We start from the raw sequence: 16,513 nt of genomic DNA, 5'->3' as shown, positions 1-16,513 counted from the left end.
GCAACAAATGAACAGGACAAAGAAAAAGAGACTCATGGACATGGACAATGGACTAGTGGTTACCAGAGGGAGGGGAAAAGGGAAAAATAAAAAAATAAAATGTTAAAAAAAATTATGTATATATAGTATGAAAAAATAAACTGGCATTAAAAAAAAAGCTAAACCAAAAAAAAAAAAAAAAAGGCCAAACCATATTTTATGATTCCATTTATAAAAAATATTCAGAACAGGTAAATCAATTGAGATAAAAGTAGACTGGTGGTCGCCAAGGGGCAGAGGTAAGGAAAAACGAGCAGTCCCTGCTTAATGGGTCTGAGCTTTTACTTTGGGATGATGAATGTGTTTTGTCACTAGATAGAGGTGGTCATGGTACAACACTATGAATGTATTAAATGCCACGGAGTTGTTCACTTTAAAAATGGTAGAATTTTACCTCAGTTTTTTAAAAAAAATGTAATTAGAAGAAATGTTATAATATCAGAAATAAACATCTGGCTCCCTAAGTTTTTTTAAAAAAAAAAGTCTACTAATGAGCATTAAACACTAAATGAAGGCTACAAAATAGAGAAAACAACAGTGATGTGCCTTACAATGTAGATACAGCACAACTGTTTTTCAAAAAAGCAGCACACAAGCTAATTAACTGTTTTCAGTTTTTCAAAAGTATAAAAAGTATCTATTTGGCTCTCATAATCACATAACATTCCACTAACAATTTCTGAAACACACAATGATACACCCCTACACCCCAATCCCCCTATAAAACATACTGATAAGCCTCTACATCCCAGCCCCCCCTAGCCCAATACACACACAAAACTGCTACAAAATAAAAATGAAAACCATCACTTTCAAGCAGGGGAGAAAGATTACTACAAATTTGATTACTAGGCACCATAATTCTAACAGATGTGAAGCAATTTAAATTCCACCTCAATTTTTTTGAGGGAAGCTCAGGCCACACTTCCCCAAACAAGCCATCAGCCCTGCCTAAATTCTACCAATGTAGTTCACATCCTGAAGAATATCTCACTTACCATCCAAGCAACCCAACCAGACAACTATAACATTATGGGTGATTCTGAGGCCAACTATGAAACATCAATTACCCAGAATTCTTGTAGCACTGTACAAAAAGAGCTGTTGTCCTCAAGTGATCGTGAACTACCCCAAAACACCAATTTAGAATCAATGACTAAATCAAATTCAACGTAATTTTGCATAAAGCACTTTGCCCTGATTTTATGAAAACTGGTAATCATATATAATTCATGTACATGTAAAGAACTACCAAATTTCTGAAACAGTCAATTAATTAGAGCAAAAGCATTAGTCTACATTACTAAAATAACCAAACCCAACCTTCACATAAAAAGCAAGATCCTGAATGGTCTCTAATTTTTACCTACAGAACTGAAGTTATCATATACCAACCAAGATGATTTCAACAATTAGCTAATTAAGGCTAATATAAGTGGAGAAAAATCATAGTTCAGTTTAACATCAAAATATTAATATAGTTACCTATTCATAGTTCCAGATACATCAACGTCATTCATAAAACATTCAATGCTCAAAGGAAGGTCGGAAGCATTTGCACTCATCAATTTCTTGAGTTTCTCACACTCTTGAGACAGTCGTAATAATGCACGGATTTTGGACTTTATATCTAGCTTATATTTCTTTCCAAATTCTTCACAGAAGTGATTTACTAACACCTCATCAAATTTTCTGCCTCCCAGTGTTGTGTCAAATGCAGTGGCCAGAACCTTAAAAAAAGATAATTAATTCAAAAATAAACCAATCACTTTAAATTTTTATCATGAAATATATTTAACTGATAAACTCTAATAAAAAGGGGGGAAATATTAAGGTTGAAACAGGGCAACATGCATGTGTCATTTAATCAGTTATGACCACTGTGAAAACAGGCACTGTAATCTCCAATTTACAGATGATACTACAAACCTAGAAAGATCAGATAATCAGCAGGTCACAGGGCTAGTAAGTGGCAGAAGTGGAATTTAAAACCCCGTCTCCTCAATTTCAAACTCCAATGCCCCTCTACCAGTCTGACTCCAAACAGCAATTTCAATCCAAATTCAAATATACGAACATGTCATGTACCCAGTTCTAGTCTTACTGCTATGTCAATAATACCAAAGGCCTAGCTCAATGCAGTTTACTACCAGGAAAGATGCGAAAGCCTTTACTCTCAGCAATTTGTTTCCATTTAACACAGAAGTCTAATTAGCTTGGGTTATTATCCATTTTCCAAATTTCTAGCAGATTAGAAGCTAACTAGATCTAACCAGATTCAATAAGAGAAGACAGGTTAAATCAGTGATGATATCCTTATAAAGGAATAAAATCAGTAAAAACAATCTCTTCAAAGAATGTTAAATGTCATGGGGAAATTTTCTAAGTATGCTAACTGAAGAAAAAGAAAGACAGGACACAACTGAATATAATGTGATTCCAATTGTGTTTTCTTAAAAGACTAGAATGAAACACAACAAACTGTTAATAGTAAGAATATGAATATTTTTTCTTTACACATAAATGTTTTCCAAGTTTGAGGCTGTTTCTATGATGAGTATTTTTATAATTAAGTTTTAATTATAATTGGAAAATTGACGAGACAGCTGACAGTGAAGGGCAATTTACAAAAAAAAAAAAAAAAAAGCAGATGACCACTAAGATACATCACTTTACCCAAAGCCAAGGCTAAATTATGAACAATATTTTCTGTTTAAAAGGTGAAAATATAGAATTTTAAAAATAATTCTATTAGTAATCAGAGTAAAGTTTAAACACTGAGAATTACACTTGATCCAGGACTTATGTCTGTTAAAATCACAAACTTCTAATTTCTCAACCATAACAAAGATTTCCAAAAAAAAAAAAAAACTAGAAACAATATAAACCAGAACATAAAGTAGAAGCAAAGTAAGTTTTCAGAGAAACATGACTGTAACAAATAGTCTCCAAACACCCTTCAAACTTAACAAGTACTTATTTTGAGATACAGTCCCTCCTCACCACTCCCCAATTTGAAAGAAAAAGCCAATTTCGATCTTGGCACCAAGAACACTGATAATACAACCCAACTAATTAAACACTCAAAAGAATCCTTGGTTCTTAAGCAAATTCTAGATAAAAATTACCATGCTAGAGAACTGATTTTAAACCCCACTGTGGAACCAGCACATACCAGCACATACCACTGTGACCGTGATCATCTGGCCCCTCCTCGCCTTTAATGCCGCTAGACTTCTCTGTGGACAAAACTGCCTTCTTCAGTGCTCTAAACTTTCCAGAAATCTAAAATATACCTCCTACACACGTTCTAGCCCCTCTACCCTTGCCCCAGGACACTCAAAACCTGAAGAAGAGAATACTTTTACCATCATCTTCTCAGCTCTCAGCGTAAAATGTCAGGGACTACATGCTAAAGAAGCCTCTTAATAAGCCCGCAGGGAAGCATTATTTTCCCCACATTACAGATTAAGGAAAATAAGGCTCAGGAATCTTACGAGCTTTTCCGTCAGGGCCTATGTTTTTTACTTCACACCATGCCAACTCTTAATATGTTAGTTTGGGCTTGAAACTTCCGACCCATCCCTACATACCTACTTTCTAGTTCAGATGGCTCACAGCAAATTTCTATTAATGAAACAAAATCTGTTAACCAATTATTTAAATTATCTCTCACAAATTCCTAATTACCATATACTTGTAGTAGTCTTACAGAAAAAAATACTTACTTTAAGTTTTCCTTTATTAAATGCACATACAGAAACTTGATAAGAAGAATGCCCCATGTCTATGAAAACTACGTTTCTTGGTTTCTCTTCTAAGGCAGGAAGATCTTGCTTATAGATTCCATATGCAAGAGCAACTACGTAAGAAAAAAATTAAGTTCAACATATCCAAATAGTAAACTTAAAATCCATTTAAGTAGGGAAAAACAGATTTTATTCATAGTGAATAGAGCTATATCATATACTATGTTTCAAAAAGAACTGAATTCTTTATAAACTTTGCATAATTTATTCATGAAGAATATGAACTTCGAAGAGTTAAGTGATGGTATTCACTTAGGGTACTTTTACATTTCCAATTCCAGTGATTTTGGCAATTGTTCCCAAACCACTTTCCAAACATATTTTCCTGGATTCCTTCCACCCTTGTGCCATCTCAACATTCCCACATATCCTGTCCCTGAGATGTTACTTTACACCCTGTTTCTGATTCCACCAGTCCACAAGTCGTAGAAAAGGCTAATCCTCAAACCAAATCACTGCTCCAGACACACAACAAATGCGTGCCTTTCCAAAGAATCATGTCATTACATACCAACGTAACTGCTGTAACAGTTACCAAAAATACTATGACACATAGGTGGTAAGCACTGCAAGCAAAATAAAGAACAAAAAACTCTAAAGTTTTAAGATTTCACAGTCTTCAAGATTAAGAAAGTCAAAAATTGTAGTTAATAGCCCCTAACCTGCAGTAGTTTCATTCATTAGTCGCAGGCAATTGAGACCAGCAATCTGTGTTGCATCCATCACTGACCGTCTTTCTGCATCAGTATAGAAACAAGGAACCTACGAAAAAAATTTTTGAAAGTTTACTATATTATGAAGATTCTTCATTTAAGATGCACCTGCCAAAAACAGTACAATCCAGAAACACCCTCAAATACCTTCAGCAATTTATTCTATATGTGATCAAGGAAGTATTTCAAACCAGTAGGGGAAAGTAAGAAAATTCAATAATAAGTAGTGTTGGGACAAATAGATAGCTGCCATACAGAAAAAAAAAGAGTCGCATCCCTACTGCACACCTTATACCAAAATATAGTTTAAAGACTTAATGTAAAAAAAAAAAAAAAAAATCAAGAGTACCAGAATGAAAGGGAATTTTTACCATCAGAGTAGGAAAGGAGTCCTAAATATAACACAAAACCCAGAAGAAAAAAAGAGGTGATGTGAATTATTAACATTTGACTCACAAAAAAATTCTAATGACCAAATGGAGAAAAATATTTGCAACTCACACCATAAAAGTGCAAAGAGCTAATCTAATATACAAAGAACTGCAGATCAAAAATCATAAACTCAAAATAAAATGAACAGGAACATTTCACAAAAAAGGAAATACAAAATGGCTCTTAAATTTTAAAATGTTCATCTTCACCTAAAGAGTAAAATATTAAAATTACATACACTTTGATACCATCATTCACCTGTTAGAATTAGCTATAATACACTAATAAGCTGTGCTGGTGTGGCTGTGGTCAAGTAAGTCCTCTCATTCATGGCTACTGGTAGTATAAATCAGTACAAATTCTTTATAGGGCAATTAAAGAATAGCTGTTCAAATTACAAACAGAGTGGTCTCCCCTTATCCATGGGGAGGGAGTAGAGACAAGGATGTTCCAAGACCCCAGTGGACACCTAAAACCACACACAGTACCAAACCCTGCATACACTGTTTTTTCCTATAAGTACATATCTGTGATAAAGTTTAATTTACAAATTAGGTGCAATAAGAGATTAACAATATTACAATTACAACAACATGCTATAATAAAGTTATGAGAACATGGTCTCTATCTTACTGTACTATATATATGGTGTGGATACACTGGACAAAGGGATGATTCACAATCTGGGCAGGACAGAACAGGACTGAGAACAGCATGAAACTTATGAATTGTTTATTTCTGGAATTTTCCATTTAACATTCGGAACGTGGTTCACTGTGTGTAACTGAAACAGCAGAAAGGAAAATGGCTAATGATGGAAGACTACTACATACATACCCTTTCTCTCAGCAACTGAACTTCTGGGAATTTAACTTATAAATCCCACAGATTTATCATATAAGAGGAAAATGGTATTCCAGTTTACTCACTGCTGCATTCTTTACAATAAAAACAAACAAACAAACAAACAAAAACTGGACATCGACAAAGAGACTGGTTAAATAAGTACACACACAAACGGGAGTACCTTGCAGCCACTCTAAGGAACAATGCACTTTATTGCTATGGAAAAAATACAAGATAAATTGTCCAAAATTTGTTAGAAGAAAAATGAAAGTAAAAAAGGACCTATACATATTGCCTTTCAGTACATAAAAACCTCTGAAAAGATATTAACAAAGTGGTCAAACTGGTAACCTCGGGAAGAAAAAACTTACTAGGTAGCAGAGAATGTTGAAGCTTTCCATCCATCCTCCTTTTTACACTTTTGATTTTGGACACTGGAGATATTATGTTTCTTAAAATACGGAGTTTGTGTTTTAACAATAATTTATAAATAAAGCAAAATACATCCAGGCTCTATTTACACAGCAATCAGATATATCATTAGTACTGAAAACAGGAGATGACTGTGCAGAAGAGTTCACACAAAGGCCACAGACTGCTGCCCCAGAAAGGTCGCAGGCAAGGTAGGCCCTTCTCTAGCATCTAGGAACTTGAATGATAAACAGTTCCCTAAGTTGATAGAAAAATTTCCTTAAATGTTAAGAGTGACTCACTGTGCCTGACTGTGTGATGTAGTTTATGCTGAACACCTACTTTCCTTCTGGGAGTCTGGAATTTGGGTACATGCTAGGGTATCTACATGACTGACCCCAATAGAAACCCTGGACTCCTAGGCTACAGGCAGCACTTCTCTGGTGTATGGCATTTCACACATGTTGTCAAAATTTGCTGCTGGAGAATTAAGTACAGCCAGCCTGACTTCATTAAAGGGGACTCTTGGAAGCTTGTGCCTGGTTTCCTCCAGACCTTGTCCATGTACCTTTTCCCTTTGTTGATCCTGCTTTGTATCCTTTCCCTATAATAAATCTTAGCTGATAAGAAAGCTATATGCAAACTCCCATGAATTCTCCTAGCAAATCACTGAAACTCAGTGCAGTCCTGAGGACTCCCAACAAATGACTTAACACATTGCTTTTTAACTTGATCCCAAAAGATGGAAAAGCCACTCAGGCATTCCATTATTTTACATAAATTTTACTTCTATACCAAACACAATGTGGGATCTATGTTAAAGGCACTAGACTAGATGGGGAAACAAGGGTAAATCTGACAAATCGATGAAGAGTTTGGGAAAGACAGAAAGCATCTTAGAAAATACAATGTCCATATTGAATCTGTAAGAAAAGTGGCATTTTTATTCTTTGCATCCCCAGAATGTGGCACCACAGCCATTTCTTCCTGACAAATGTTTGGTTCTGCTTTACTAGATATAGCTAGCCATGAACTGATTCTTCCTGACAAATGTTTGGTTCTGCTTTACTAGATATAGCTAGCCATGAACTGATTCTACCAAACAAAGGACTATAAGGTAAAAAAGGGATCTCATAGTCCCTGCTTTGTCAATCAATGCACTAACGTTAAGACAAGAGGCCACAGAGATAAAATATCAGATAACTGCAGAATGAGAAGATTCAGTGGCAAAGCCAATTCAGCTGCCCAAATTTCAACAGTTGCTAAGGACTCTATCATACTACAAGTACAAAGCTACAAACAATCAGGTTTCCATCTAGATGGGGATATGAAAAAGGCGAGATGAAATCTACTGCTGCCTGGCCTTTCATGCTAAAAGCAACAGCAAAGATACAGAGATAAAAATGAAGAAAAAGACAGCATTTCTCATTGAAAGTATTCAACTAATTTAGCAAATGAGTGGCTACCAGACACTATGCTAGGTGCTGGAAAAAATCCAAGAAGAAGTCAGCTTTGAGATGAGCCTTTATATAGGCCAAATAACGAGGAAGAGGGACCCGGCCTGAACGGGGCAGCAGAACAGCCCTTCATGCTTTTTCTGCTCCGGACCACCTTCGTGAGCTGTGTAGCACTTGAGAGCCCTCGGCTGCCAGATGACCACTCAGCCCTGTCCAGCTACACTCCAAATCACTCCATGGCCTTCAGCAAGTGGCCAGGGCAGATGCTGGAGCCAGCTCCGAACGAGGTGAAGCCTACACATGCTCAACCCTGCCAGTCACAAGGACCTCTCAGACTTATGCAGTGATCCAGACCTCTACTTCTGACTGCAGCCCTGCCAGGACAGCCCAACTCTATCCATATTCTGTACCCACTTCTGCCCTCCAGACTCTGTCCCCTTTCTCCCTGGGGCCTCAAAATTGGGCTGGTATTTGGGCCCTGAGCCTGGGGTACCCGGGGTCATTCCTTCCCTTGGGGCCATCTGGGTCTCCCTCTCCAGCTCTGGTTTGGGGGGCACTGCTTATGGAGGGACAGAGTCCTGCTGGATGCCGTGCCCAGCAACTGTTGGGTGTGTCCGGAGTGAAGGACTGGCTTGGCTGCCTGTCCTCTGCACCCCCATCCGCGTGGCTGAGCTCAGCCTGTCCCTTTTGTGACAAATGGAAATCTTTTCTGACGAAAGACTCAATAAACAGCACTGGACGTACGTACGTACATATGCACACACATACATACATACATACACACATATATACATAAGCAGGCCAAATAACAGAGGAAGTCTGCACAAAAACTAGGGGGCAGAAAAGAATATTCAAGAAAACGAAGACTAGTTTGATAAATTCTTAAAATAATCATACAACCTAAGGCAAAAAAATATGTATCATTTGCAGTTAAAATGCAAATGTTTCTTTGTGAAAGTCCCCAATAATGTGTAGGAATCGAACTCACCGAAATAACACAGTCTACAACAGGCTTTTTAAGAACACTTTCTGCTGTCTCCTTCAATTTGGACAAAAGCATGGCAGTCACTTGCTCCGTGGTAAAATTTCGTTCTTCCTCCATATACTTCACCTGCAATAAAACAACAAAAGAATCTTAGATTGATTGTATTTCCTTATGTGTTTAGAGCCTAAAATAAGCACTGTTTCACATCACCAATGGACTATTATCTCAAGAAGGAATTAAAGAAAACTAGTTTTAAAAAGCAAAAATAATGTGAAGGTCATTTTTAGCTTTGTTTGTCAAAACTTCCTACGTGGAGATGAGAACCACTATGAAAATATGTTGTGACAACCAATAAACTTAAGACCACTGATCCGTGTAGAAGCAAACTGGTGTAGCTGACCATGAGCCACACCACCCCTCCATAAAGGGGTCTGGTGGTGGGAACTACTTTACCATCTGACATACTACATGTTTTACTTTGTTGACTTGGTTGACTTTATTGTCATCTCCCCAATTAGGATCCAATCTGAGCTGAGGACATGGTTTTAGTCAGCTTTATTCACTGCCAGAGACCCAGCATCCAACAGACATGACACAATAAATACTTGGTGAATTAAAGAATAAATGATGAACAAAGCTTCGAGATATCCTGCCCTGAATAAAACTCTGCAACTTTGACAAGAGTTGCAAACTTTAAATGTTGAAAGACTGGCTAGGATAAGCCCCATCCCACATGTACCCATATCCCTCAACTACAATCCACACCAGAAAATGTCACTTATTCTAAGCTGCTGTTCTAATTCAGCTTGAAAACCACCTTCTCCTCACCTCCTCACTCCCCAGCCCAACCATAAATTTATTCTGGTTTACAATCTAACAGTTTCTCAGTTTACTGCCTGATAAAGATGGAAAAATATCCCTCCCAGTGAGCCTCTTTCTAAGCTGTCTCTTCTTCCTCGCTATTTGTCTAATCTTAGCCAACTTCTCTACCCTTGGATGTGGATCACCTTGCTCCCCAGGTCTTCTCTGTAATCTCTTTTCTCCTTTGGCTCTTGCAATGCTTAAGACTGAAACTGCCAATATTCATCCAATTTTTTCTTAAAAATAAATACCCCATTTCTTCACCTCCCTTTTTTCCCTTTCCCTTCTCTGTACTCCAGCTTTATCCCTTGCGAGGCCACTCAAACTGTTCTTAGATTACTGCCACAGATATACCAAGTAAACCCAGTGATCGTTCTTCAGTTATCAGAATTCTTCACTTCTAAATTCAGCTGAATTCTCAGCTACAATGGCACGACTACCTTTTTATCACAATTTTCATCATCTCTTGGATTTTGAGCATGTTCTCATGATTCTTATTTCTCTAATTAGGATGTTTCAAATAGCAAATCTTTCTCTAAACTCACTTGCCTAGAAAGCTCAACCACCCTCTTGGATTCTTCTTCCTACCTGAGCACTAGAAAGGCAGCTGTGTCCAACCTGCCCATCCTCTAGCCTCTCATCTCTTTTTGTGTGATCAGTTCACAGCATGCTTCACAAAGAGACTCTTCTGCATGTCCCAGAGATGTCAAAGACTAAACTCCCTTTTCCCAAAAATGATATCTTTTCCAAACTAATTCCTCTTGTCAAGAGTACAACCATGTATCTGCCTAATGACTTAAAAGTATTGATTCCTTTGCCTGTTCTTCCAGAAGTCATTCCCTAAAATCATGCCAGAAAGGCCACTGCATCAGTAAGCAAGACAGCAATGGCAGCATTAACCATCACTATCCATCCATGCAACCCATACTAAGAGTGCCACCTATGGCTCTCAAACAAAATCCAGATTGTTCAAAAAATGCTAAATGGTCTTTACTAGCAAAATCTCTTCCTAAGTATTTGTAAGTATTTTCATTACAACATAAAATTGGAATGGTACTAATCTACATTGGCTTGATAAAATAAAATGCTGTATTTTAATCATAAGGCATTATCTTGAAAACCTTACCTTTATACCTGTTAATCCAGTGGGCAATTGCACAATATCATATGCAAGATTAGATCTTTCTGCCTCCACAAATGGATCAGAGAATGCTCGGCCATGGAATCTTTTAAATCCCTGGACTGTGTTCTTTGCATTGGAAATAATCTAAGAGAGAGAATGTGAATCAAAAAGTAGAAAGACTAACAGCACTTAAATTAGAAAAAATTTTGAACAGCCTCTGATTAAGTTAGCATGATTTTAACTCCACAAAGTTTCCTTCTGAGTTTTAGTTTTCTTCAGCACTAAACTTTTCTGAGTGATGCCTACTAGCATGTGAAGTGAGGCTGGAGGGGTGAAGGACACAGAAACCACTGCCCAACTTGTCCTGCTTCTCTATAAAGACAGGTCATTACATTTATAAAAGTATTTTCTGCCTTAAACTTTAAATAATTATTTACATAAAATGATTTTTAGCCTTTAAAAATTACCCCTAGTTTGTGATTCAAACTTTCCAGGAGTCAATTTGCAAGTACGTGTCAATTCAGAAATTCTAGTGAAAGACAGTTACCATAAAGGAAAAGATGACACCATAAAGATGACACCAAGAACACAAAGATGAATGCAAAAAGGTACTGACAGAACATTATTTATAATACCAGAAGACTGGAAACAGCCTGAATGCGTATCAGTAAATAAATTATGGTATATTCACACAGTGGGTAAGGTTATTTTAGAAGGCTGGAAGACAAGTGTCTACATAGTATGACCTCACTTTATTAGGGGGGCAAAAACACATTTATACGCTTAGGAAGAGAGCAAAACGTTACACATTAAAATACTAACAGCAATTTTGGATAATGGTAATTTCTTGGTAATTCCTTCTACTAGTATACTTTTTAATTTCTCTAGAATGAACTATAAAATTTATGGAAAAAAAACACTCTGGCAAAGACATCTAAAAAATTCAAGAATAAACTTATGCTTAAGATTTACAGGCTCCTCTTCCTAATGCAGGAGTAAAGCGTAACAAGCCCCAAGGAAAAGCTGCAGAGAAAGTCTGCATCAGGTATGTCAAAAGACACACACAGAAGCCTTTTTATAAAACAGTATGAGGCCTCCCAAATCAGGCTGTACGTCAGTAAGCTGCCAAGCAGAAACTCAATATCACAGTAACTATGTCAAACTAGAACTAGGCAGGTAGTTTAGTGTAATGAAAGCAAATTTTACAACAGAAAGAATTTACTGGACTTTTAGAAGGAAAGATATTTCAATATAGCTATGTACTTGACATTTACTGCCCCCAAAAATATCTTGAAGTTTTTGAAAAAGAGAATATAAAACACCCAGTTTAATTAATAAACAACTGACCAAGCACCATTTTCTTAGGCTTGTAAATTTTACACCCTGCCCAGTACAAAAAGAGAGATAGTTATTCATTGTATATTTTGCTCCAGATTGAACCACAGAAATGGTCAAACATACAACTCCTTAACTTTACAGCAACCTCAGACATTCAAGAGAACAGAACTCTCGGTATTCTGCCACTCTGGTTACTCAGAAACCGGCAAATATATCAGGCTCCTAGTTTACAAAGTGAACCGATGATGAATTGATGGGCTTCTGCAAGCATGCTCTCTTTCCATGAGAGCTCTAACAAGACCAACTCCAGAGTTAACACTGACCTTCATAAGTAAGGCAAAAGGCCCAACAAGACAGACTTTAAGGAGCATTTAAAATGTCAAGGAACAAGTAAGCCGTGCTTAAACAAGATGTGCATTCTAGTAGTTTGCATTAGACAGATTATACTGCTCATGCTATTCACTCTAGCACATGCAAATATGGATCAGGTCTGTCTCTCTTAGTTGTATGCCTAGGGCCTACCTGTACTAGGTAGGATACATAATGGGCACTCAAATAGTTGCTGAATGGAAAGATGGACAAACCATAAAAATAAGTCGTTTTAGGAAAAAACAAAACTCCACCTACCTGGCTTTTAGCGGCTGCTCCAATTGAACGATTCTTAGGACCAAAAGAAATGCAAGCCCTAGTAAATAAAACAAACATTTAAACATATAACATTATTACAACATTACATCCAAAACCACAGGAGGCAAGATATATTTTAATAGTACCCAGTAAGTCTATAATTTTAACCATTATTTTGAGTAAAACTGTCCATGGAATGGGCTGCCTCTTAGAATAACAGGAGTCCTGTCATTTTGATGTTGAGGCACAAGTTTTATGTCTACGATATACAGAGAGATGTATGTAGTGGCTTGACCAGTCTCCACTATTCTCTAATTCTTAAGTCTGGGGTTCAAAATCCCAATATAAAACAATGTACGCTCATATCAACTCATTAATTAAATGTTTTTAAAAACACCTGATAGCTGTAACAACAGTCTATACACCCTGAAAACAACTCTTGTCCTATTTGTTTATAAAAAGTAATTGTTTATAAAGACTAGCTTCCAAAGACTCAGAATTTCCGATAAGAAACTTTATTCCCACTTCTGAACACATTCTTCCAAATCTCCAATTCATATACTGCCTGCTGGTTTGAGCTACTGCTGCTTATTTTAGAAAGCAAAACTGAAACCTGCTTAAAGGTACTATTTTAAAACACTGTGCTAAAGCTTAAAAAGTTAATTATACTGGAATTGATGCTTTTAATATCATGCCCCCTATGCGTCACCCTGTTTTTCATTCTAATTAATCCCTCTGCAACCTTGCCCCGTGTTCCCTTTATTCTCATGTATCTGTCACCTCTCTTTCTAGTAGCTGTTTTCTCTCAAGCTATGGTAAGATCAAATTCACACATACCACCCAAAAAATCCCAAAGACAAAGCTCTTCCCAGAGTCCATTTCCCTCTCAAGCTAGTAAAGCCTTCTCTTCCTCCTACTTTAATTATAATGACAACATAGACTGCTTATGTGGATTATCTCATTTAATCCTCATAAGCACCCTCATCTTATCCTCCATTTTATAGGAGAGGAAACTGAGTCCATAAAGGTATTAAATGAGTAAATTTATCCAGGGTCATACAACCTGAAAGTAATGAGAGTAAGGACTCTAGATCATTTTGCCATACTCTACACTCTAGCTTTGACCCTCTCTATCCTCCCGGGACCCCTAGTTCTTTCAATTTAGCAAGGTAAGAAAGAAATAGGCCTCTGGAGACATACATACTGCCTTAGTCCAAATATGACTATATTAAATGACCTATTGAGAACTGTTTTACTTAAATAAACTTATCAGCCCTATGCAAATTGGCAGAATGCTGGGTCTCCCTGTGCCTTAGTGGCCCTTTCCAACAAGTAGGGAGGGTAAGAACCCCTAACACAGCCCATACTGCCCTTTAGGAAATGCCCAAGGCAATCTTACCCACTCCATCCACTCACTCTCTCCAATTCAAAAAGGCCCCTTAACCTAAGCCTTGTTGGTAAAACTACATCTCTCTCTAAAAACCATCAGATCTGATTTTTTCTAAAGAGTATCCCACCAATATCTCAATCCCAACATAACTAAAAGGCAATATTCTTTATCTTCCATTGCTTCCTGCAGCCCTTTTTTCAGACCTCCATTTCAAAACAATTACTAGCTCTAAGAATAAAAACATTAATTTTCCCAACTTTCCTGTATGTCCTGTTGAAAGGTTAACTTCCTAGCCTACCTCGATAACTCTAGAAGCAAGAGCTTCTAATTATCATCCCCCCAAAAAAACAATTACCAACAAATAAAGCCCAGATTCCTTAATGTGGAACCTAAAAGTCTCTCACCATCCAACTCTATCCCCATTCTCCAGTGGCATCTCACAAACATAGTGACCCAACAAATTAAAGTCTTCCAATCTTACTGCTTTGCTCATGCCACTTTTGCCACTGAAATACTCTGGTCTTTCTAAATCACTCACTCTCCAGAAATATCACCCGCTTTGTCTGTGAAACCTTCCCAAATCCCCCTCAAGGCAAAATTAATCATTCCTACCTCTTAAAACTTATTAAACTTGGCTTAAAACTTATTGGACTTTGGGAATGCAGATATAGAACATTTCCATCATCACAGAATGTTCTAGCATATACAGCTGCTCTAAATAATTTTTTCCTTGAAATCAGTTAACATTTTTACTTACCACATCTTCCTTTTCAACAGTAACAGGAAGTATTTCATACATCTTGAAAAGCTAAATACCAGTCTGTCTCACTTCAAGTACTCATCTTTTTTTGGTCTATGCAGACACTAGAAACAGTTCCCGACTTCATACAAAACAATCAAATGTCACTAATGGAACATCAGTGTTCACCACCTAACAGCAGTAACACGTCAAATAAGGTATATAACTCTTACAAAGTATGGGGAAAGTCCACCCTTCTTATCATATCAAAGAAAATCATCAATATAATATCACTACATAATTCTTAAATTCTAAAATTCTGTAACAATAAGCCAACTACTGCACTAAAGAAAAAAATCCTTAGCTTTTCCACTATGCTATCAACTTGATTGATATGAACACATATGCAGTAAAAAGAGCTCTGGCTCCACAATCCGAGCCTGGATCTGTCCAAATCCCTTCTCTGCCTTTCTAGTCATGAGCTCTAGTCACAGCTTAACGTCTCTGAAATTCAATTGTTCGTCTCTAAAACAGGGAAATTACAGCACCTACCTCACATAGTTGCTATAAAGATAAATTTTGTTGATCCACTTTTAAAGGGCTTATATCAGATACTGGTACATAATAAATAATAAAATATTAGCTATTACTAAAGCTACAGTGAAGCCTCGGTTCAAGTTTCATACAAAAATATACCAACCAGTCTGCTATGAAAGTTCTGTATCACCTTCTCAAATTGACCACTAAAATCCAGTCAGCCATCTTTAAAATTATCTACCCATGAGAAATAAAAAGTCATACTACTTCCATTTTAAAAAGACAATTTAATGATGGTCAATATGTCAAACTGCACCAATTAAAGGTTTTTCAAACTAAAAGCTTACAGAGAAAATATATAAATGTGAAGAAAGCCCAAAAAGATTAAGTTGAATATTAGTACCAGCACTAGAACCTAGTTCAGTGCTTTCTAGTGTGAGCTCATTGTAGAAAATTAGAAAACAAAGTATGAACAACAAAATAAAGGTTATTGATTCCACAACCATCACCCTCCCACTGAAGATGGCCACTGTCAGATTTAGGTAACTAGTTCTATCCTAGGACAGGCATATCGCGTTTTACTGCACTTCAGTTTACTGTGCTTCACAGATGTTGTTTTATACAACTTGAAGGCAAGACCCTCCACTGGCAAAAAGATTATGACCCCCTTTATGGTGACATTCACTTTATTGCAGTAGTCTGGAATGAAACCTGCAATATCCAAAGTATGCCTGTAAATATGTCCTTAAAAAAAAAAAAACAAGATAAAAAGCGCCCCACTCAGTTTGTTTCTCCTCCACATATCCTTCAGTGGCTGAATTATTCCATCAGGATCTTGACAGGAAATAAGCATGACAAGGTATTTAAAGGCAACATATCAACTATGCTCATTCACTAGGAACTTCCAAAATTTGCATGCAGCCTGCATCCACCAATACTTATGGAAGGAAGCCTCTCTTTCGTCCAAGCAGGTGATGCTTGTCCCACAGCTTTCACAGCTGGGCCTTCATACACCAGGCAGTGTGCTAAGTATTCTACACTTGATTCTCCCAAATACACTTGAGAAAAGAACTACTGACCCAGTTTTATAATGAAGAACTGATTCGAGTCAAGTTAATGGGCCCAGAAACATGACTAGTAAATATTGGGAGTTCAAGACTCAAAATCAAGACTATTGAACTCCAAATCCTATACATGCATATTTTA

The 16,513-nt window shown here is 37.0% G+C and overlaps 1 protein-coding gene across 1 annotated transcript in view; it reads right to left on the bottom strand.

Annotated features, from left to right (window-relative positions):
* Positions 1 to 16,513, bottom strand: part of HSPA4 (heat shock protein family A (Hsp70) member 4) — a 38,161-nt gene that overhangs the window by 15,392 nt on the left and 6,256 nt on the right. The window contains exons 2-7 of the mRNA XM_011362301.2: positions 12,642 to 12,699; positions 10,680 to 10,820; positions 8,696 to 8,818; positions 4,511 to 4,610; positions 3,768 to 3,901; positions 1,525 to 1,769 (exon numbers count right to left, since the gene is read on the bottom strand). Coding sequence (XP_011360603.1) covers positions 1,525 to 1,769; positions 3,768 to 3,901; positions 4,511 to 4,610; positions 8,696 to 8,818; positions 10,680 to 10,820; positions 12,642 to 12,699 — 801 coding nt within the window. The remainder of the gene's footprint in view (positions 1 to 1,524; positions 1,770 to 3,767; positions 3,902 to 4,510; positions 4,611 to 8,695; positions 8,819 to 10,679; positions 10,821 to 12,641; positions 12,700 to 16,513) is intronic.

Source organism: Pteropus vampyrus, unplaced genomic scaffold (assembly GCF_000151845.1).
Source record: "Pteropus vampyrus isolate Shadow unplaced genomic scaffold, Pvam_2.0 Scaffold74, whole genome shotgun sequence".
In the NCBI taxonomy this organism is placed as follows: domain Eukaryota; kingdom Metazoa; phylum Chordata; class Mammalia; order Chiroptera; family Pteropodidae; genus Pteropus; species Pteropus vampyrus.
The sequence above is the reverse complement of the archived record's forward strand: the minus strand, read 5'-3'. Positions and strand labels throughout refer to the sequence as shown.